Source organism: Myripristis murdjan, chromosome 18 (assembly GCF_902150065.1).
Source record: "Myripristis murdjan chromosome 18, fMyrMur1.1, whole genome shotgun sequence".
NCBI classification, from domain to species: domain Eukaryota; kingdom Metazoa; phylum Chordata; class Actinopteri; order Holocentriformes; family Holocentridae; genus Myripristis; species Myripristis murdjan.
In genome coordinates, this window is record NC_043997.1 from 15,576,991 (window position 1) to 15,598,806 (window position 21,816).

The 21,816-nt window shown below is 42.0% G+C and overlaps 1 protein-coding gene across 1 annotated transcript in view; it reads right to left on the reverse strand.

Moving 5' to 3' along the window:
- Positions 1 to 3,536: 3,536 nt before the first annotated feature.
- dok7a (docking protein 7a) overlaps positions 3,537 to 21,816 on the reverse strand; it is a 33,016-nt gene continuing 14,736 nt past the window's right edge. The window contains exons 7-13 of the mRNA XM_030075737.1: positions 20,782 to 21,608; positions 18,710 to 18,758; positions 17,859 to 18,458; positions 16,960 to 17,048; positions 15,045 to 15,114; positions 8,125 to 8,282; positions 3,537 to 4,878 (exon numbers count right to left, since the gene is read on the reverse strand). Coding sequence (XP_029931597.1) covers positions 4,747 to 4,878; positions 8,125 to 8,282; positions 15,045 to 15,114; positions 16,960 to 17,048; positions 17,859 to 18,458; positions 18,710 to 18,758; positions 20,782 to 21,608 — 1,925 coding nt within the window. The 3' untranslated portion in view covers positions 3,537 to 4,746. The remainder of the gene's footprint in view (positions 4,879 to 8,124; positions 8,283 to 15,044; positions 15,115 to 16,959; positions 17,049 to 17,858; positions 18,459 to 18,709; positions 18,759 to 20,781; positions 21,609 to 21,816) is intronic.

The window sequence follows — 21,816 nt, forward strand, 5'->3', positions numbered from 1 at the left end:
TGTTTTTTTTTTTTTGTTTTGTTTTTTTTCTATTAAACACTTAGATATGGTTTAAACTGCTTTTCAAACTGGCACAGGATTCATCTCAAGTTACACAGTTTTTGCATAGTTTTTTTTTTTTTTTTTACTTTCTTTGTTGTAAGCATGTTTGAATATGAAATATATAAGTAGTCTTGCTCCAAAATACGAATTTCCGTGATCTCCTGTACTGTTTACATTAATGTTCTGATCCAACTAGAAGGAATCCCTTCTTCCATCAAGTTTCTCTCCCCTTTACGTCTCTATTTGAAGGAACTGCTCCTGCCTAACTCGTACTGTGCTTGTGAAGGTACACAGAGATTTGAAATTTATTTGCCAGCTCAACTGTTTGACTTGCAGTCTGCGACCCAAAGCATTTCATCAAGGTGCCTCCTCCCTGCAAAACCCTTTTTATTCTGTTTTAATAACCTGTAGCACAATTACTGCGGGGTTGAAATGAAAAGGTCAAGTTATGGTCTTTTGACATGAGACACATCTTGCAGCGCAGCGCGGCCGACTGGCTGGGCCACGGGCGGTGCTTGTATCTGCACAAACAATACTGTATTTAATGTTCTTCTTTGAGAATTATTAATGCGCTGTGTGGCAGAAATTTCCTGTCAGGCCTACCAACGCTGCTGCCTGAAAACCTACTGATAAGCCATGCTCACAGTTCCTGAATAATTTATGCAATTTAGCCATTACTTCTTCTAAGTCATTTGAAAGGACTGGCAAAATCAATGATGAACTACCAAAAAGTGGTGGGGAGAAAAATGACCTTGTATGAATAATTAACCAAATTGAGTTGTCTGAATTTGTTTTCTGACACACAGTGTGAGACTGACAAAGCAAAGCAAGCAGAGTTTGATTTGCAAGATTACTTATTCAGTAGATGTAATTTTCTTTGAGGCGGAGAGGGAGCGTTTGGATATTAAACAAATCCAGCAAACAGAACAGGGCCTTGTTTGTCATGCACTCTCTACAGCCTTTGTTATATGAGCCCCAGCTGGTAAAAGTGGATTTGAACGCCGAATCTCGTACAATCACACTTGGTAATGGTGAGATAGAGGTGTGTGTGTTGTTGATAATGAATTAACAAAGCCTTACAATACATTGCTTGATGCATCGACCAGAGGATAGATTGCAATCCTGAATCAGAGAGACCTCAGACCTATCTTACCTTTGCCAGGCACACTGGGAGAGATCAAAACTCTCCCAAGAGAATTGGCTCTGGGTGTTTGTATGGTGAAGCAGCCTCCCTGATGACACCACCAGTTTCTCTGAATGTCTGCACATCATTTGTATTGTATGTGCAGCATTTATTTACTTATTTTATTCATGAATATACGATTCAGCTTTTGCATTTTCCAGATATATGACAGCGGTGCTATCTCTTGCTCAATTTAATGAGTAATTGAGTTTATAAGGAACACTGCGCTGCACTGTTTGTTCTGGGTCACTGAGCTTGCATCCATGTGGCCAGTGGTTGTGTGACAAGTCAATCAGAAGTGTGTCACGCCGAGATCAGGCCCACTACAGTATGCACTTGAAAATATGCGCTGGAGAACAGTGCATACATATTCGCCTTGTGTGCACATTTTCAGTGTAGCCCAGTGTGTGGCTCGCAGTAGAAATAATGTGCAAGACCTGCTTCTTTCCCCAGCTTCACACTCTGCTGCAGATTCAGGCGGCTGCTGGGAGCTGAACTCTCACCATGACTGGCCTCGTGGCCCTGTCCATGGTGCTGACCGCCTCAGTCACTTTACTCCACAAAAAAGGCTTCGCGGCTGTATCTCAAATCTTCTTGCCACCGCGGCTGATACGATACCATCCTGGGAGTCCATTAGAGAACTGCACAGTATAACTTCTAGGCAAAAGAGGAAGAAACTTACTTATTTCCAAATTTAGGTTAGTAAACTATCTTAAAGGCAGATATTGCAGTCTCAAATGGGAGGACGCACCACTTTGTTTACTAATGTTAATGATGAAGCTGAGGACGGATAAAACCCTGACTGACATAGAATAGTGCTTTCACTATTTTTTAATGCCTTTTTTGGTTTTATATTTTCATTTTTTGTTTTTTCATAGCTATAGTTTCACATATTTTGTAGTTTTCATGTATTTTTACTGTTTTGTAGACCTTGTTTTATACGTACTGTAAACAGGGTGCTTGTTCTTGTTGAAATAAAGGTTATAATGGCAATGAGGTTCATGCTAAGACTAAAAATCTATAGAATTAATGTAACCCATTTTAATGCAGGTCTTAAATGTAATGTTGGGATATCAAATGTACACAAAACATAAGTAATAGAGTGAAATGCTCTTACATTTTGGGTTATGGTGGGGTAAAACAACATGCATCATTTTTTACCACATCCTAAGATGGTGGGGTGCACTCGCCTTTGAAACCACACGGTCTGGCTTTAAGTCCCAGTCTCAATTCAGAAGCGCTACAAGTTTTTTTTTTTTTTTTTTTTCTTTTTTGGCTTTTTTGGCTTTATCAGCTAACTAACTGGGCAGCTAATTTAGGCCGTTAATTTAGCTTTAGTTTTAGTTTGTTTTTTGTTTTTTTCAGCTAAATGTCCTGAGCAGAGCCTGTACAGTCTGCTGCTCCGTGTGTTGGAATCCAGTTCAGGGATGAATCTACATGATGGCATGTGTGTGTGTGTGTGTGTTATGAAAGAAAACACAGTGTTCATTGTAAGTGTGTGTTATACAACATCATGGATCTATTTGGTTGTTTATCTTAGTCTGTCCTACCTCTTGGTCTATCCTTTCATATTCTGGACTTTATTCTTTTATAGCTACCTTTTATTTTTGAGCTTACTCACTTCTTTACCTCTACTTTCTGGTACTCTTAATATTTTATCTTGCTATTTTAAGCTTTCATCTATTTTTTATCTACTGTTTGGTTTTTATTCATGTATTTACTGTCTTTTTCACACTTCACCCTTTTTATTACTATTTTATTTTGGCATTTTGACGTTTTTATCTGTTTCTTATTGGTTTTAATCCTGCCTCTGCTGTTTCTTCACTGCAATTCACTACGATTTATGATAGCGTTTCCTCAGTTCCTCTTTTTATTGAGTACTTTATTGCATTTTTTTTTCTTTTTTATGTACATGTGTGTATGTGTGTGTCTGTGTGTGAGACGGTTATTGTTTTATTGTGTGAGGCACTTTGCGTTACATTTGTTTCTATGAAAAGTGCTATCCAAATAAAGTCTGGCTGATTGATTGATGGGCTGATAATAACAGCTTTACAGCTGTCCATGGAAAATAGTCCCATATACAGTTTACCTCTAGCAAAACTGAACACACACTTCAAAGCAGTGGCTTTTAGCTGTTATAAATACTACAAGAAAAAAAAGTGGTGCCTCGGAAAAAAAGGCATTGTCCTTGATCTCTTTTCACAGATCTGTACATACAATATGTCTTTCACATTTATATTTCATAACAATCCACAACACCTAAATAGAAAGCATCATATTTACATTATCAAAAAAATATATATAATCCAAATACAAAGATGGCTAGGATGGGTATATTAATGCATGACTGAGTATGAAACTAAATTTTACTAATTTGACAGTACTACTACACATAACAAATCAAATGTTTTTATATCTGCGCTGTCAGTACAAATCCCTAGGTGAGCACACAGAAAGGAAGAAAAATAAAATGCATGTGTGATTTCCGCCACCCTGGACAAGTGAGCCTTCAGTCCTCTTCCAGTCCTCTTCCAAATACAGAGTAAATAATATTTGAATAATTAATGCCCAAGGTGCCAAAGAGTAATTTCGGGGATGGTGCTTTTTCACATTATGTTGTCACTCGGTGATTAAAAGTCCAGTGAATTTCAGTATCTCCTTTGTGTTGCATTATTTATGAGGAGTTTTCCCACAGTAAATCCCATAGTGATTCCATATGAACTATAAAGCAGAAAGACAACAGAAGCATTGAGGATGGTTTCACACGGTCAATACAAATCCATTAGTTACACCCAGGCAACAAAAATCAACATTAATGAGGGAATAATTTTGCTGTAACTCGTTTTATAAACAGCAAGCTGGCTTGATACTCTAAAGTTACACCATTTTGAGACTGGACAGAAACTTTTTCAGCCCTCCAGCTTCCTGCTATACTGATATGGCCAGAAACTGAGAAATAAATGAGGATAAACTCCTCAAAAAAGCATATTTCGTCTTATTAGGGCTGGCCTGAGTGAGCTGTGAAATGCCTCTGCTCTGGGGGTTTATGGGGTCAGTGACTCAGCTCAGGACTGGCACATCTTCCTCTAAGTTTGCCTGCGGCTACAGTGCTGACATAATGCCATTTAATGAGACGCCTGAACCCACAAAGGAAACCTATATTGAAATGCTCCTCCTGATTCTGTGTCCAACTTTTTCAGGAGGCTTCCTTCTCACGTCGCTTTGGGATTCCTGAATCAAGCCTGAGTCTGTGAAAAGTCTCAACAGCACTGCGGCAGATGGCATTTTCTAAGATTTGACTATGTGTAGAGTGGCTGCAGTAATTTTCTGTCGAATTCATCAAGGATACGCAGAACAATTGGTTTACAGAAGTCAAATCCCACAGTCAGTCTCTAAGGATTTCTCAGGAACAGTGGGAGCTGGAAAAACTCCAGGAGAGCCATGTTTCTGGCACGTTTTACAGTTTGATGTTCTGGGCTGGCCAGGAAATCTCTGAGCTCAACAGTTCAGTGATGAAGAAATCATGGTGGGACTCCCTTTCTTCTCAGCTCCAGAGTGTGCAGACCTTCCTCCCGGCCCAGAGCGTGCTGAGTGCCGACTTTGTGAGCCATCTCTGTGGCAGTGATGTCGATCTGGGCGTACTTGGTGGAGCTCTTCCCTGTCGAGACACAACACAGACCCTCTGTTAACCAAGGATTTGTCACAAAAAAATGAAAATTTGTTGCTGACTTTTGTATTTTGGCAAATAGCATTTTTCTCCACATTTTACAGTATGGGCTGCCTCATTTGAAGGCTGCATTTTGTGGACTTCATGCATCACAGTCACTTGACAAAGCTGTTCCAATCCAAAATGCCCTGTGGATGCAGCCCAACAGAATCTGAAGGACACAACTGGTGTATCCGTTGTTGTCCTCCATATCCCAAAATCCTTTTTGCACAGTTATCATTTTGGAAAGCTACAGTGGTTGCTCGTTAGTCGGTTAACTAGCATAACTAAGAGTAAACTGCTGATTAAACATGAGGATTAAAATCTTTGCAGTTTCGTCTATATGAATTTTTTGAATGTCAAGATGCTTTGTTGTGGATTGGGTTTAACGGGGAACAATTGCTAGGGAGACCATTGGCTTGCAAGAGGGTCAAGCTTTCAGTCCTTCAGACACCACGGGTCCTATCTTACCCCCGGTGCAAAGCAGCGCCAAGTGTGACTCAAGTGTCTTTACTAGTTTCCAGCCAACACCATCCAGCGCCTACCATTGCTTGAACAGCAAATCCACTTGAACCCATCTGTGTACCCATGGGTTTGTTGGTCTTAAAGTGTTGTTGGTATATTGCTATCTTCGTGCACGAGCAGATCTATCTTCCTTTGCACAGAGGCGTTCCTTCTTACCTGGAAAATGTGCCATTATAGTGGCAATCCACCAAGGTGCAAGCGTACCTGGATTTTAAAGGGAGAGCTGGGACTCGGATTGGTTTATTGCATGTTACACCCAAAACACACCCATGATTAATTGAGAGAGCAAGTACAACTCTTTTAAGCCATGTGCCTGATGCAACGACCCTGCAGTTAAAATAGCAAAAGTGGACTTGGACACACCCTAAATGCACTTGCATTGTTCTTCAGACTGTGCCCTTGTGGCTCCGTAATGCTCAACCTGAGCAAGAGCTATAACCATAGTCACTTTGATGACATTTACAGATAAAACTCCATGCCTGCTCTAGCGTTGCACTCATTCTCTGGCTGCTACTTTTGGCAGCAATTATGTCATATTATGAAAAGCACACAAAAACGCAGCATGAGTAAATTCACAAAATTAAAGGACGGTCTTGTTCAGTGCATGTTATGTGGAGTTTCTGAGCCATGGCTCCACAAAAACAACACTGAATCATCTCAAAAAGCAAGCAATGAAGATAAATTTAGCTAACCTGGCATGACAACTAGTCCTCCCTCCTCTGAAGTGTGACAGAGTTCAAACTGAGAGCCACTCTGTCCTCACTGCCAACATGACCGCCTCAGATATACCATAGACAGCATAAAGCTATGTAAATTACCATGTTTTGCTATAATCTGCTTTCGCGTTTTCGGCCGTCCGTAAGAGAATGGACTACTGCACATTGCTGCCGCTAACCAGCACCATTGTTTCTCACCCTGCTTTGTATGAAAATCAAATAAACAAGATGTCAAGATTCATGGCAGAAGGAGAATGACCACGCCGCTGAGTGACATGGTAACTGACGTGTTTGGCACGTTATTACGGTCTGTGAGCTGTGAACACGCGATGAGGTTCAACATGAGGAACTGCTGGAGCTATGTATTCTACAGTCTCATTAAGTGTAGGAAATCAACACCACCTCCTAACGACACACAAACACACCCTGGAGGATGATCCCATTAGAGCCAGTGAATTCACAGCTGCGATGTGAATGCCCTGTGACTCCCTTTCAGTGGCAAAAATGGACACCCCTCCTCCTGGGTGACAGATTAATGATGGCGCATGCCAGGATGTAAACTGTATTGCTGACATTAGATATTAACCTCTCTCATGTCAAACCTGGACTGATCCTCATATTCCTGAGGGTAACAACTCTAATATCTGACATGTCTGACAATTACATCCCACCGTGGCGTCTCTGCTAACAAGGCCTCAGCTGTCGTTTAGTCAGACGAGAGCAAATCGTCGCAGTCGTTTAGGGAACAATTCCCTTAACTCTAAATAAAATGAAATTACAAGGCCATCTTGTATTTAAAGGCTCTTTTCACCCTGGCTTTGATATTGATATCCTATCTTATTTCAGTTACAGCGGCGCTTGTCTCTCTCTACAGTATCCAAACATATAAAATATAACACTTCAAACTAAATGTAACACTTGATATCATTTGAATCTGGTGGGGATTTTCCTCATAAATCCAATCTGGAGTAGTTTACCAGTAATATTATCTATTAGTACTAATTACTAGTAGCACTAATACTATTAAGAATTATGCATTACATTTTCCTGTAACCGAATACAGTATGCATTGCAGTTATAGTTTCAGTAATCACATTATAATTAGTGATCTAACACACAGGCAGTTAAATGTGCTACTTTCTTTAACCTCTTTAAGCTCTTTGTTACAAGAGTTAATAAGAGCTGCAGGTGTTCAGCCATTCTTAAGTTAGTTTGTGTGATACTTCCCAAGCTGCATCATTCAGCTGCGTTACATTATGGAAGCAACCCCAAAGCGCTCCATGGCATACTGCCCAAGCACATGAAGCAACTGAGGGCCTGTTGGTGTAATATCTGCTCCCCCTAGATCCCCCTAGTCTTCTCGACTTTAAGCCACGTCAGAAATACTACAGCTATGATCAGAATGAGAATGAACAAGTCGCAATTTAAATCACAAATTAAAGGCTGCAGGCTCTGTCTTGGGCAAAAACCTTAGTGGCACTATGGCCTTACTGGCTTAATTGACTACACTGCCTGGGTGCCTATACAGCATTATACTAACTAACTGTTTTTTAGTTAATACATGACAAAGAACGTCTTTTTTTTAATAGTAATTCCCATTTTTTGATAAAGTAGTTTATTGTGCTCCATGGCTGTCTGCCAGACATTCATTATTATTATATCCAGTATTTTGAGCAGCTCAGGTCTTTACAGAGGTAAACTTTTAGGCTGAATGTGTTCTGCAGATCTTCAAAAACAAGTAATGACCCCTGATGATGGCTTGTTTCTAATACATGCTTGGCGCCCTCTTTGTTGAAGCAAATTAAAGCCCTGGGCATTTTGGACGTTTTACAGTAGACACAATGATCCAGGGCAGATCACTGGGGCTTTAGAGGCAAAATGGGAAATCAGCACTTTCTGTTTCCACAAACTGGCTCAGCCACGTGCTTACTCTGTGCTGGGAGATGTGTAACAGTCCCTCGGACGCCAGGAGCGGCTTCCTGCAGCTCCAGCTCCATGTAGTTGAGCTGCTTCTTGGATGTGGGACTAATGGGGATGTTCACGTAGGTCACGCCATCACCCCGAGGCCTGTCAGGAACTGGCACCTCTGGTGGGAACACAAACACTGCCCCTGCCAAGGCAGGAGTAACATCATGTTAATAGAGCTCAGGGGCACGGTGGTTTGATATGTCCATCACAGATTTAAGTCTGTGATTTTTCTACTTCTTCTTGTGCCACATGGGTAAACTACCAATTACAAATGCTCAGAAGTATAAACCATGACAAATACCCCCAAAACAATTGGTTGATTGTAAAAAGTTTTGTTTGGAGTTGAGTTAGTCTTCTTCTTTTATCAAAAGTCAGAAATCTTGTTGGTATTGAACGACATTAAACCCCCACAGACGTATGGTCATTTCGTGCTATGGGGCAGTAAAAATTCATACTTATTGCCCCTTGAATCCCACCATCACGCCAGTTCAGTCAAGGCTTCACAGCGTTGTGAGCTACAGTACGTGCAGAGGTCCGTGTCTGGATCCAGTTCCTCAAACATACTGCGATGAAAATGTTCCAGTGTGTTTACGGGCCCAAATGTAATCCCATTCCTCAGCAAAATCCTAATTTAATATTGGACCTCCATCACGATGATTGAGTCATTCCTCTTGAATGCTGGCCACTTTCCAGGCACGTCTAGCTGCAAGTTGGTTGAACTTAATAACATAATATTTTTACTGTAAATCTGGCTCAGGGAAAAAAAAATGCCCTAACCTGGAAAACATGACAGGAACCTTGCAAGCAAAATCCAGATTACTTGATAAAAATTTCAAAGCAACACAGTGACACATCAGTGACAGGTATCCCCATGTAAAATTAGCAAACGTGGATAGGAAAGCAGATTCAGTCATTTGTGCTGCCGCTCTGTGCCTGATGTATTCAGAAGCAGAGAGCTGTTTTAACTGTCAAACAGACTTTAAAAGCAGCTTCACTTTGAATCAAAGGCGTTGCTAGGGGGTATTACATTAGTGGTGATGGGTAATGCTTCAAGAATCTTTGCAATTGATCAAATGGCACAGTCAGCAGAGAATAGGTGTGAAATAACACTGAAAAGAATTGTTACCTCAAGCCATTTTAACAGAACAGCCTTTCCTGTCAAACGCACAAATTATAGCCACCGTGCTGCGCAGAGTGCTTTGAGCATGTGATTTATCCCGGTTCTTAGATGGTGTCCAGCGACAACAGGAAGCCCTCAAAGAGCTTTTCCTGTCATAAACCTAAAAGCTATCCAGTGTCAAGAGGCACAGAGTCAAATTCATCGCAGGCTGGTGGAGAGCCGGTGACCTGAACGCCTTATTTATACAGTGTGGCTAAACCAGGATAAAATATGTGCATATCTCAATTATATGACATGTAACCTCCAACAGTTTTTTTACACCTTTATCTGCAATGCCAGGAAGATAGCAGTGACCTTCAAAAAAAAAAAAAAAAAAACAGAGGCAAAACACAGTTTAGACCATCTGAGGTATTTGCATAATTTGACTATTTTTTGTTCTCCCCTGTGAATAGCAATGAGTGAAGAGCAAGATGTGCTTTGTCTCTGATTATAAATACGACCTCCAACAAATGGATGGATTAAAATAGACTTCAAAATACTGATGCCAAGAAATGTATTTAATTCACATTACTGCAAGTTGTTCCCCCCAGACTATAGATCTTATGAAAAAAGATAACTAACTGTAACGAACATTTATTAGGGATGCCTACATTCAGAGACAAAGAAGTCAAACTGTGCACTGAAGAGTCTGAGATTAACATTTTGTCTCACCTGCCAAAGGCTGGTAGACTATAGAAAATTACCATGCAAGAACAGGTTTTACTGGACAAATCGATTAATGTGCATTATTCACAATGAATGTAACCAAAGCATTTAATGTGATTTTGTCAAAACACTGTCAGACACTCAACATGCATCTCTGTTTTGGCCAGTTGATGCAGCCTTTCAGTCTATATTAGTGATCCTGTGCATTTCCTCACTGAGGTGCAATTAGCAGTATGATCATGCAAGTCTCGTTAATCAATTGGTCAATGTAGAGATCCAAGTGCCAGCTTTTTAAATAAGAAGATAAGTTTGGACACTCTGGTCAATAACTAGTTCAGTCAGAATGCATATATGACCATCGATTCAAAATCACTTATGCCTCACACTTCTCCCTGTACACAATATATTATTTTTTTTCAGTCACCCACCAGCATGTTTTGGCATTCCTGCCTTCATCGGGCTGTCACGACAAATAAGACTAATCAAAAAGATCAATCAAAAAGTCAAACCTCCTTTAGAAAGTAAAGTTAGCACTCATAAACTCATTTTTGCATACTTGATGTGCTTGTGTGACTTCTACCGCACTGCCTAGTGTTTACTTGCCCGCTGTATTCCTCCTGTGCACGGCTCTACGGGCTCTAAAGAGTACATACCATAATTCCATAATTCCCCTAAGCCCTGCACACTGCAAAAAGCATTAAACAAAAACAGCGAACTACCAGAGCCCAGCTTGTACTGAGATGCTCACACACATCAGAATATGTATTTAATATAAAAATTAATAATGCATACACTATAGCCAATGCCAGCCTATGCCTGTGAGTATCTGCTTCACTCTGTGTGTCTGTTATTGCTAAACAACTGGTGTTCGCAGGTTTGTGGGGGGGAGTATTGATCAGTACAACAAAACTGCAAACCTGGATCTGCCGTCTTGCTTTAGACCACCTCAACAGCAGTATAAATAGCAAGAAACAGACAAACAAGTACAATAAATGAACAAACACATGAACAGCAACGCAGCAAGAAGTGCTTTTAAACAGATTTCATCCTTCTAGATGTGCTTGGTATTGAGTCATCTCATCCAGAAACAAAAACACTGATGGGGCTTCAGGATACACGACCACTTTCCATTTCATAGTGACTTCTTATTACATTTTCTAATATCCCACACATCTTAAATTCTTGGCATGATTTTCGATTTCTCTATATGGCTACAGCTGTGTTATAATTATACAATCATATAGATACAGCAGCACAAATGATATGCAGACCTTGGATGGTATATTGCATTTGGGGACAAAAGACTTTCACCTGTTATTGATTCATTTTTTTCTAAATGGCAACAGAGCCCATTACCCACAGCTCAGAAGCATCAACCCCAAGAGACGCTCATACAATCATTGAGAAGCCATTAGACACCGGCAGACTGTTAGTGGGTGCAGCCTTTGGCAGCGTCTGAGAGGCTTGATACCTAATTGATCAGACACCAAGCAGCCCTTGCAGGACTGTGGCGCTTTATAATGGCTGCCATTACGACAGCGGGTTTGCCCACAGCTCCGAGGCTGAGGGACTTTTAGTCGTCGCTACACCGTGAACCGGGCTGAAGAGGGGAGGGAGTGGATTTTGGCACACGCTGCACTCTGTGAAGCCTCGGGGGAGGATGTCACAGGCAATACCTGGAGAAGCTTAATGACCTGGACTCAGGAAGGTCAACTGGTCTGGCAGGAAATCAAAGGTCTGGTGACAACTCTGTCCTCAGAGAGGCGCACATTTAAGTCAGGTTTCCCTCTTCCAGCTGTTATTTTGCTGTGCTGTCATAACAGTAAGCTCTATTAAAAACGTGAAAACATACCCAGTTGGACCCAAGGGAGCCATCATTTCATGCAAGACACAGAGTGAAACAAACCGAGGAGGATGAAAAGGTTGAGATGTGGGAAATGAAACAGCAGGCCTTTGGATTTAATTCAATTCATGATTCACTAGTGTGCAATTTTATTCATGAATAATTTTTGTCCCTCACCATCAATGATCGCTGCAAGGACTATTGATTGGGCTTAAATCTTGGGGAAACTTGGGGAAATGATGAGTCCAGCATTTTGAATATAAACCTGATTGGACCACCACCGCTCAATATCTCAGACACTGCAGGGTAAAATTTGATGACAGTAAGGATGCATATTAATATTGATATCAGCAAATCTGCAAATTTAAAGCGACTGGCCAACCACAATGCAAACAGGCCAAGAAGTGGGGGACATCATGGTCACTCGCTTTATTTATTCTTTTTTTTTTTTTTTTTTGTCAGTTCACTGGTGATTGATTCAGTACTTTTAGAGCCATATACAAAACATTTTTTTCTTCTGAACTGTGAAAAAAATCTGATAACAGAACTACTTAAACAGCATTCATTCTAAAAACAACACAGTTTTTTAAAGAATCGTGACTGATTTGATTCAAAACACTTCATATTGATTCAGGCCAAATTCAGGGTGATTCATTCCATTTATTTCTTTTAGTAGACTGACACGGCAGACTTTACAGTCGTTGCTATGAATGTATTGTTGCACTCCTACAAGCAGTGTTGGGGAGTAACTACTTACATGTAATGAGTGTCACGCAATTTAATTACAAAATAAATGTAATTGTAATCCGTTAGTTACTGAGAAAAAAAAGTTATTAAATTACTGTTACTCATTCATTCTGTTGTTTTGCATCTTCTCGCCATGCAGGAATGCCTTCTTTTGGCAGATTTACAAAACAACAAAGCTGTTTTGAGTCCAGCACCATCAGGGGTAGGAGCTGTCTCTACACCTGCACAGGCTCCAGTCACAAGGCAGTATGCACTCAAAGGCCTGTTTCTGATTGGTTCTCTTGTATGAATTTGCACCGCCTCTCATGTCTGCCAATCAAATCAATGCACAATGCAAAGTCGACCACTTCAAGGCGGGTGGCCATGTTGTCGCACAAATAGCCTTTCTGTGCAATATTTTCCTTCTCAAATCAGAAAATGGAGGTAACATTACTGTTCAGTGTGAAACTTGTTTACCAGCTTATTTACCAGCAAACAGTTACATTACTTTGATGATGTAATTAAAATGGTTACATTACTTATTCCATTTTTAACAGTGTAACTAGTAATCTGTAACCTGCTACATGTCAAAAGTGACCTTCCCAACACTGCTGACAAATAGGCTAATGCGACAAAAAAACAAAAAATGCCAGCAGGAACCCCTGGGCCTTTGATCTGAGACATTTTATATAAACAGAGACACCTGAATGCAACTCAAACAGTCCCAGATAACACTCTGGTGTAAATGCTGAATAGTCAAAGTGTAAGCTGAGATGGCTTGGCCTTCCATACACCGGCCAACTGCACCACTGTGAAATGAGGACACAAAGTTGTTTTTACTATGAAGTTTAACAATGCCGAACATCATATTTTTCCTTGTTTGGACGGGGGTTCAACCTGCTCATCATGTAAACCTACGGCACTGGATGTGGCCACCTACCACACGCCCTCGTCCCTCAAATGCCTGCTGGGGTGGGATGATGGGAGAGAAGACATGGCAAACGGAGGCCATGTGTGTAGGTAGATGAGAATGACTGATGGGTTTGGTGCTACGCCATGACAGCCACTGGGACTTTCTAGAGCAGGTATGCATTAGACTGAGGACCTGTTTCACAGTGTGAGATGCCTAAGTGGCCAAACCTCCCCTGACAACTGTCCTCTCACCTCACATCAGGGCAGGTATCCTGTCACACATCACTGCACTCCCTATTAGACTATCTGTGAGTGTGTGTGTGTGTGTGTGTGTTTTCTCTTGACACAATCCGCTCTTATGCAACTCAAGTTATGGAGTTACATAAAATGCTGTTGCAGAAATAAAGACTCAGCCATTTCCACGTACGCTGCGGTGAATCCTCCTATAGGTGATGAAAAGGAGGGGTCCCTGAACCCGCCCCAGTTTTTTCTAGAGACGCATTAACAGCAACAAAGCATCCCTGAACTGTGCGCTTTACAGGCCTGCATGCGATTCACTTCAGATAATAACACAACATAAATTAACATCCTGATCCCTTTCAATTGCATGAGATAATAACGCTAGCGAATCTGATTGACTGAGTGAATAAGAGGTTATGTAATTCACAAGAACTCTTTCATTCCTCAAGCCGTCAGCCTGTATAACATGCAATTCTAATTGACAGGTCTCTTAGCTGGTTGCTTGCAGTTTTACACTTTTATATCAAATTTTATTCTACTGATATGGAGTAAATGTTTTTTTTTTATTGTGTGTTTGTGTTCAAATAAGTTTTACGATTATGTGGTGGCCTTACTATGTATTTTACTGTGGATCTCATGGTGTTTTTTATGTTTGAAGCACTGGATGAGACAAATTTCCCCTTATGAGACAATAAAACTGATCTGAATCTCAATCTGATGTTGAGCTGTAGGTGCGGCAGCCAGTTTGCAGGAACAGTTTTTCTGTCTGTGTCGCAGTCCGTTACCCTGGCGAGGTTCAGCTAAACAATTTTCATCTGTTCTCTATCAGTGTGCTGGCGGCTTTTGTAGACACTGAATGAGCCTCGGTTTATTTTATTTACAAGATTTATTCAACTTGTTTCATGCACACCAAGAAACAAGTGGTGCGCGTATGTCGATTGATGTTGCTGATTGATCATTTATTCACTTTCCGCAGAGAATGCCCTGAATGGCAGGATGCACTGTCTGGAAAGTGGCGAGGCACAGCCGAAGAAGCACCTCACAAAAATATCAAACAGTCCATTGAGGAAAATGCAAGAGTCGGACTCTTTTCAAGCAGATTTTAATGAAGATTTTTTTCTTATTTTTCACTAACTAAAACTACTAACTGATGGGAGTCTTAGTGGGCATGATCATGTGACTGGGGATTTGCACAAGCATCTCTGGGAATGTGCGCTCTGTGTGCATAAGTGAATCAGACGGTTTTTTTTGCATTGATTTAAAACATAAATCAGAATGAATCAATTTAATCCATTTATCATCCAATCCTACTTTCAAGCTGTGCTATCATGGGTCAGTGGATTCGCAAATTCACTCACCTTCAGTCTCATGAAGGGATCTCTGCTGACCGTAACTGCCCATTAGCTCGTACTTGCTCTTCTCTTCTGTCTGCAAGATATGAAGCAAGGGCTGAGGATTAAAATCCACAGTGAATGACGATACCGAATGCCTTTATTACGTAAGATGTGCGATTATGACTTCTTTTCAATAACAGCTCAATGGACACGTCATGATCATTTCCAGACAGAGGCTGATATTTGGGGGTTTACGGAAAGCTCAGAGCCTCGTCTTACTTCAGTGGAGACGTCGTCTGCAGGGCCTCATCATAAACAAAGCTCACCCATGCCTTTCAGATTCTGCCCTGTGATCTCTGACTCCAGACAGCCACTGCAAGCACAGCTACTGTGGTGTGAAAACTAGTGGAGGAGAGCAACTATTTTGCTCTCAGTCTCACCAAGACCTAGGAAGAGATATTTTCCCTACGTGCCCCTGATGCAATGTATCCATCCGGACAGTTTCTGGGTGATTTGGCGAGGGTTCCAGTCTGTCTCCCTTTATCTCAGTTTAATGGCGCTGGTTGGATATGTTCCTTTGAGGAGCTCAAACAGTCAAAAAAAAAAAAGTTCATTCTCAAGCTCTTACCTGGCAAATCCACAGCTCTCAGGTCATAAAGTATCACTGGGAACTATTTCCTGCTGAAGAACACCAGCAAACTGTATCTGTAATTCATATTTGTTGGTTGTGGATAGATACAGTTTGCCCATGTTCTTCCACAGGACCAGCCAAACTCCTCGAAGGCTGTGGATTATGTCAGGTATCTTTGTTAAACAGCTCCTGTTATCCATGGTTTGAGCTCCACAAATGAACACCCATCCAGCTCTATTGTACTGGGCTGAAGGGAGACAGAGGAGGTCAGGGCAAAGTGGAAACCTCGCCACACAGAAATCTGGATCAGGATGGACAGATTGCACTACAGGGAAATGGGACATTTTTAATATTTATTTATTTTGTATTGAACTGTTCCTTTAACCAGGTGAAAGGTCAGAGCCCTCTGTGTATGCCAAACACAGAAGAATTCCTCTAAATGGGACCAGATGCTCAAAGCAAATGGGAGACTATGAGCCTACCACAATAGAGTCGATATCTGTAATAAATATCAATGGACTGGGTGACTCACGAGTACTCGTGTGTCTCTACTTTCAGGTGGTTCGGAAACATTTACAAGCACTCTGACACTTCATTTCTCAACTGCTTGCATAAATCCTCCAAATTCACGTCCCATTTGAGAGCACTCTGCAGGTCCAGTGAATCTGTTCACATTTGAAAGCATCCGCCATTGAGATGCTGCTTGACTCCTCCTTGCTCACGGCTCCTCGCTGAAGAGCAAGAGTTCCTGAAATATAAGCTGTTACACAATCCACTCAGCGCAGCAGCTGTGAACAGCTGCCTCGGAGCAGAATGAGTCTTATCGCACACCCACATATAACTCAAAATATAACATTATTGGGGTGGACTGTACTTGTTCTCAGGGACTATAGTGAGGGAATGTGCTGTGATGCCACGATTTTAGCTCATCTCGCAGCTGGTGAGCATCATGCAAACACTGCCGACTTTTACGACTGCTTATTCCTGTCCACTCATGTTTAATGCCATGGAGCAAGTCAGTGAACAATTAGTTGTCACAGCACAGAAATGCTCAGACAAAGACCGATTTTACATTGTTCTTCCACTGAAATCATGCCCGAGGCTGTTGCTTTTCAAGCTGCTTTCAAAAACTAATATACATGAGCTGTTAATGTTAATTCTTCATAATTCCTATAAATAGGTGTTCCCAAGTTATCACAGGTTTCCCACAAGTGTTTCAGCTAAACTCAGACCACAAAGCTTTGTACAGTCAAAATGTGCAAGCATTTGATAGTGGAAAGCGGATTATAGAGTTCTGGATTGCCCTACCTCGGTGTTCTTCTCCAGCGCCCGACTCTCCATGATCTCATAAGCAGGATCAACCTTGCGTCTTTCCTCTTTACTGTTTGGCCTTTTGTCTGGTGGTAAAGGAAAATACAGCATGCTTTAGATATACAAAATAAAACTGATTTGTCCTTTTCTTTCCTTTTTTTTTTTTTTTTTTTTAAAAATCCATTCTGTGAACCGAAGCGCTCTCTTGGTATAAATGCATGAATCCCTGCAGATCTAAGGATGGGAACACTCAAACTCATGGTCTGACAATACCATAAAATATTACAGAATTGGAAATAGCATCACTTTGCTGTCTGGTGTTCCCGTGTGCGGTTGGGGATAAGTGCTTTATTAATCATGGATAATGGCACAAGGGATAGTTACATCATATCCTGTGTCTTGGTAAAGAGGTTAAAGACTCGGCGGCCAGTTTAGAGGCCATCATGTCATTTCCTGTGCAAATTTAAAACCCCCATTTAAACACTAACATTGGAAAAGACAGGAGTTCCTCTTACTATTGATACAGTATATACATAGTTGAGGTCCTATGTATCATATCTAATTTGATTTTATGAGTTTTGCTATAACTGCGATTCCTTGTACTTTCCGCAGCCCCAAAGCAGCTCTATTACACAAGCAACATCACAAACAGGAAAAACAAGAGCAAACATCACAGATTGCAGAGAGGGGGAAAAGTTCAAGAAAGAAAGAAAACAAGCCAGTGGGAAAGGTTTTTTTTTTATTGATGTCAAAGAAAAGAAGAGGACAGAAACAAAGAGATAATTTCAAAGGATGCAGTCACTTGACAGGAGAGAAAAACACCAAAGGATGTGCAGAGGCTTTGTTTGTTATCAGTGAGTTCAGTTTAAGAAGAAGTTGGTGAGGAGCCCTCTTACCTTCGCTGTTCACTTTACAACTATTCATCTCTTTGTATTGACCCTTCTCGTCCGCGCTCGAGGATCCGTGACCCTGAACTCGGCTGTGCAGCTCCTCAGCCGCCACGTCGTGCTCCAGGTTTTTCTTCAGGCACAGCCCAGAGGGCATGGGTCCAAACTGGGTGTGGCTCCTCTCACCAACGGGCAAAACTGAGCCGTTATTGCTGCGATAGCTTTCTGCAGGTGTGACACGTGGAGGCGGGTGGCAGCGCTCTCCTTTACACTTCAGGCAGTTCTCATAAATAGCGCTTCTCATGTCTTGCTGTGGGTTCGGGTCAAAAGTTGTCTTCAGCGCTTTTCCAAATGCAGAGCTCATCGACTCGTACACGTTCAGTCTGTTTGCCTTCACCTCTAAACTTGAGTACCCTAAAAGCTCGGCTAAAAGACTGGCTAATTTTTCCCTTCCCTTCTTTGGCAGAGGTGTTTCCAAGTTCTTCTCTGAGCTGTGAGTGTTTTCTGGTCCAGGGCCGGCGTCGCTCTCCGCAACTGTCTTTACTTCAAAAATGGGAGTGCGTTCCCTGGCAGCGATGGCACTGCATGGCAATTTGTCAACACTTTGATCTGCTGGATTGAAAACATGATGTTCTGGAGGCAAAAGTCTTCATCAAACTTTGGGTTCTGCCCTAGACTGTAAATCATCTTGGGTATTATACAAATCTGCAAGTTGTGTCAGTCATGAATTCTTTTCCAAACATGCGCAATAACTGTTCAGGCTTGCAATAATAACTGTGTGCAGTGGGGACAAAAATAATTCACATTTTTGTTGATTAGATAGATAGATAGATAGATAGATAGATAGATATTACACTTACCTGGTAGGGCAGGTGTCGCTGAGCCACCAGCAGGTGTGTATGGTGTCCCCTGTGAGAGAATACAGAAGAAAAAACTGAATACTTTGACTATTTACGCAAACAGACTTAGCTGGATGGTTCTAATTTGTCCTGTAAATAAACAGCCTCATGGTCAGACTTTTGAATGTCTGATGTTTTTGCAGGAGTTTTGAAGGCTCCACACTGCAGTGGGGCAGGGCTTGTTTTGTTTACTTATTTCCAGATTTGCTTCATTTATTTTGTAAGGCTACGGCTGCCAAATGAGCTGGCAGATGACTGCATGCATCACACGGAGCATATTCCTCTATTCCACCAGCACACTTTGTCATGAAGGTTGCTCACTCACACACAGCACCAGAAAAAAGGACCAGCCACAACCTGCTAGGGCACGATGGCATCTGCGTCACATAACATATTTGCACCATTAATTATGCTAAAACACCTTTTATGTATTGTCAGATAAACTGAGAGATGCCAAAGGACATATATTTGATTATACGTGACTTTTTGCCTGAAATTGTCCCTTACAAATATGAGCCAATAGACACCACAGGGGTGGATCCTGTTGCAGAGGCTGAATCTGCTGAATGCCCTCCCACACTGTTCGTGCCTGACCCACCAACTAACGACCAAAACTGCATTTCTAATTTATCTTACCCTGCATAAGAGCTGAATGAGACAAAAATGATGCATGTTTGTGAGCTGTAACAGTGTTTCCACCTGCACTCATCACTAAATGCACTACCAGTAGGTGGAGCTGTAGAATTTTCTGTGAAATGACTTGACATTTATACACAAGGCCAAAGAGCTCCAGTTAGTATTTTCTCTCAGCATTCATGGGAATCTGCAGTTTAACTGAAGTTAAAGCTAAAGCTCAACTTTTCAGAAAGTTCTTGTGAGTTCAAAACACAAGAAAATGCTCAGACGGTGTAATCTGATCTGAGTCATAAAGTATATGAAGATCTGAGTAAAAACCGATGAGCATGAAACTGGTTGAAACAACGTAACACTGCATATCACAGCCAAATTGGATTTATCTCAAAACCCAACAGCTAAAATTGATTTAGTCCTCAATCCAACAAGTCTTTCTCTTTCTGTTAAGACTAGACAATGAGAAAAAAAAAAATCAAACGCGTTCTGAACAAGGAGAAATGTAAACCGACCAGCATGATGAAAGGCCAAATCAAGTAAGCTGAGAAAACCAAGACAACTAAAACTAGAAGCTCAGACAGAGGCAGTGTTACTAGTGGAGCCCCTACCCCAGTGTTTCATGTTATGTGTGTATTCCAATACCAAGTAAACTGTACACATGGATGACATCATGGATAACTACTGTTCCTGTGGTGCCAGAGGCGGATGCCCTGCTGTGTGTCTTTAGTATTTCTCACGAAAACACTTCTCAAACTCAACAGCGGTAACTAAGTTTCTAAGCCTTTCGGACAGTGAGGAGAAATGCTGCAGTAAACAGCAGCAGAGGTGCTCGACAGGAAGGAAAACTGACATGGTCTAATTTTGCTGGGTGAAATGACAATGTCAACCTCGACTGGCTGCTGAATGCCCAACTCGCTAGACAGATGGGCCGTGGGATTGTTAGTTGTTCTGACACGAAACGCAGAGCGGCATCAAAATCGCCCCGCACAATACCACAAAGGTCATATTGACAGCAAGCTACAGAACAGATGATACCGTGATGATAAGGCCTGCTCACACAAGCTGCTATGATGATGTTATACAACAGCACTTTTGCAGAGAGCACCGTTAGAGGACCATTTGAAAGAGACAGACTTTCTTTCTTTCAACATTTCTTTTTTTTTTTCCAACAGACGTTCGACACAAACAGAGAGCCAGCAGTTACGGAAGTGTCTTTATGTAAAGTGCTGTGTTCATTTCTTTGGTGAACTCGCATCAAACAGTTCCTACTGAGGGGGTTTGCTGGAATACAGAAAGGCAACAAAAAACTCAGAATTCAGCCAGGATAACAGGAATGAAACGTTAAGGCAAAAGCAAGCGCAAGTGCACATTTAGCCCGAGCACAACAAGATATTTCACCGTACCTTAACGCCTCCGCAGGCTGAACAGATGGTCACGATGGTTTTGGAGACGGACGACACAGAGCTGCAGGCCTGACACGAATCAGGGTGTTGCTGACTGTCGTTTGAGGATGCCACCATGGATTTCATAATCTCCTCCGAGGAGACACTCAGACACTGTCTTTCAACAGTACCGTCTGAGTTACCGCCAGAAATTATGCCACTGCTGCCATCACTGTTATTACTATCACTGTTTGATGATCCTGCCGTGAGGTTTGAGGGGGCGGGAGTGTCCTTAGTTGGCGTGGAGGGTTCATTGTCTTTGGCAGCCACATTTCCCTCCTGTAACACACTCCTAGGAGAGTCATAGAGGTACCTAAGTGATGTGGGCACCTGGTACTCATGTCCTGGAACAGGAGGGCAGGTACAAGGGCTCAGGTCTAGAGCCACGTGAGGAGGCAAACTGAATACAGACCCAAATTCCTCCCCAGGGGCTATATCCAGGCTTCCCGTGTAGGAGGAGAAGCTTCCAGAGTAAGAGGAATGGCTGCCTGTGGCGATGCCGCTGTCAGATGAACTCTGACGGCCAATTTCCTGAAGCTGCCGAGGGGCCTTGGCGGTCGGGCGGTGTCCACCTCCCTGGTTGACTGAAAGCTTGTCAATGCTCTGCAGTGCCACTTTAGCCCCCGACTGGCCAGCGCTCTCAGCGGGGCTGGAGGCAGCAGCCGGCTCGGCCCAAATGGCCAGCCGGCTGCTGATGCTGCAGTCTGATTGGCTGGTGTCGGAGGTGTCGGAGGAGCCTGATATGCTGCGGTCGTCTCCCCCAGCGGACGGGCAGTAGGTGGACGAGGCTGCGGAGGACAACATCAATAAAGCTTTGATGAATTTAATCAACATTAGGCACGGCACTAATGAAAACGTTTCTTTCATCAATAAAGCCTTTCAAAGCATTCTAATATCATTATGTGTGTTTTTCCTCAGCCACTTCTCCCGCCGGTATTCACCACATAATAAGCACAATAAATCACTGGTGTACATATTGTCAAATTTGCAACTTTA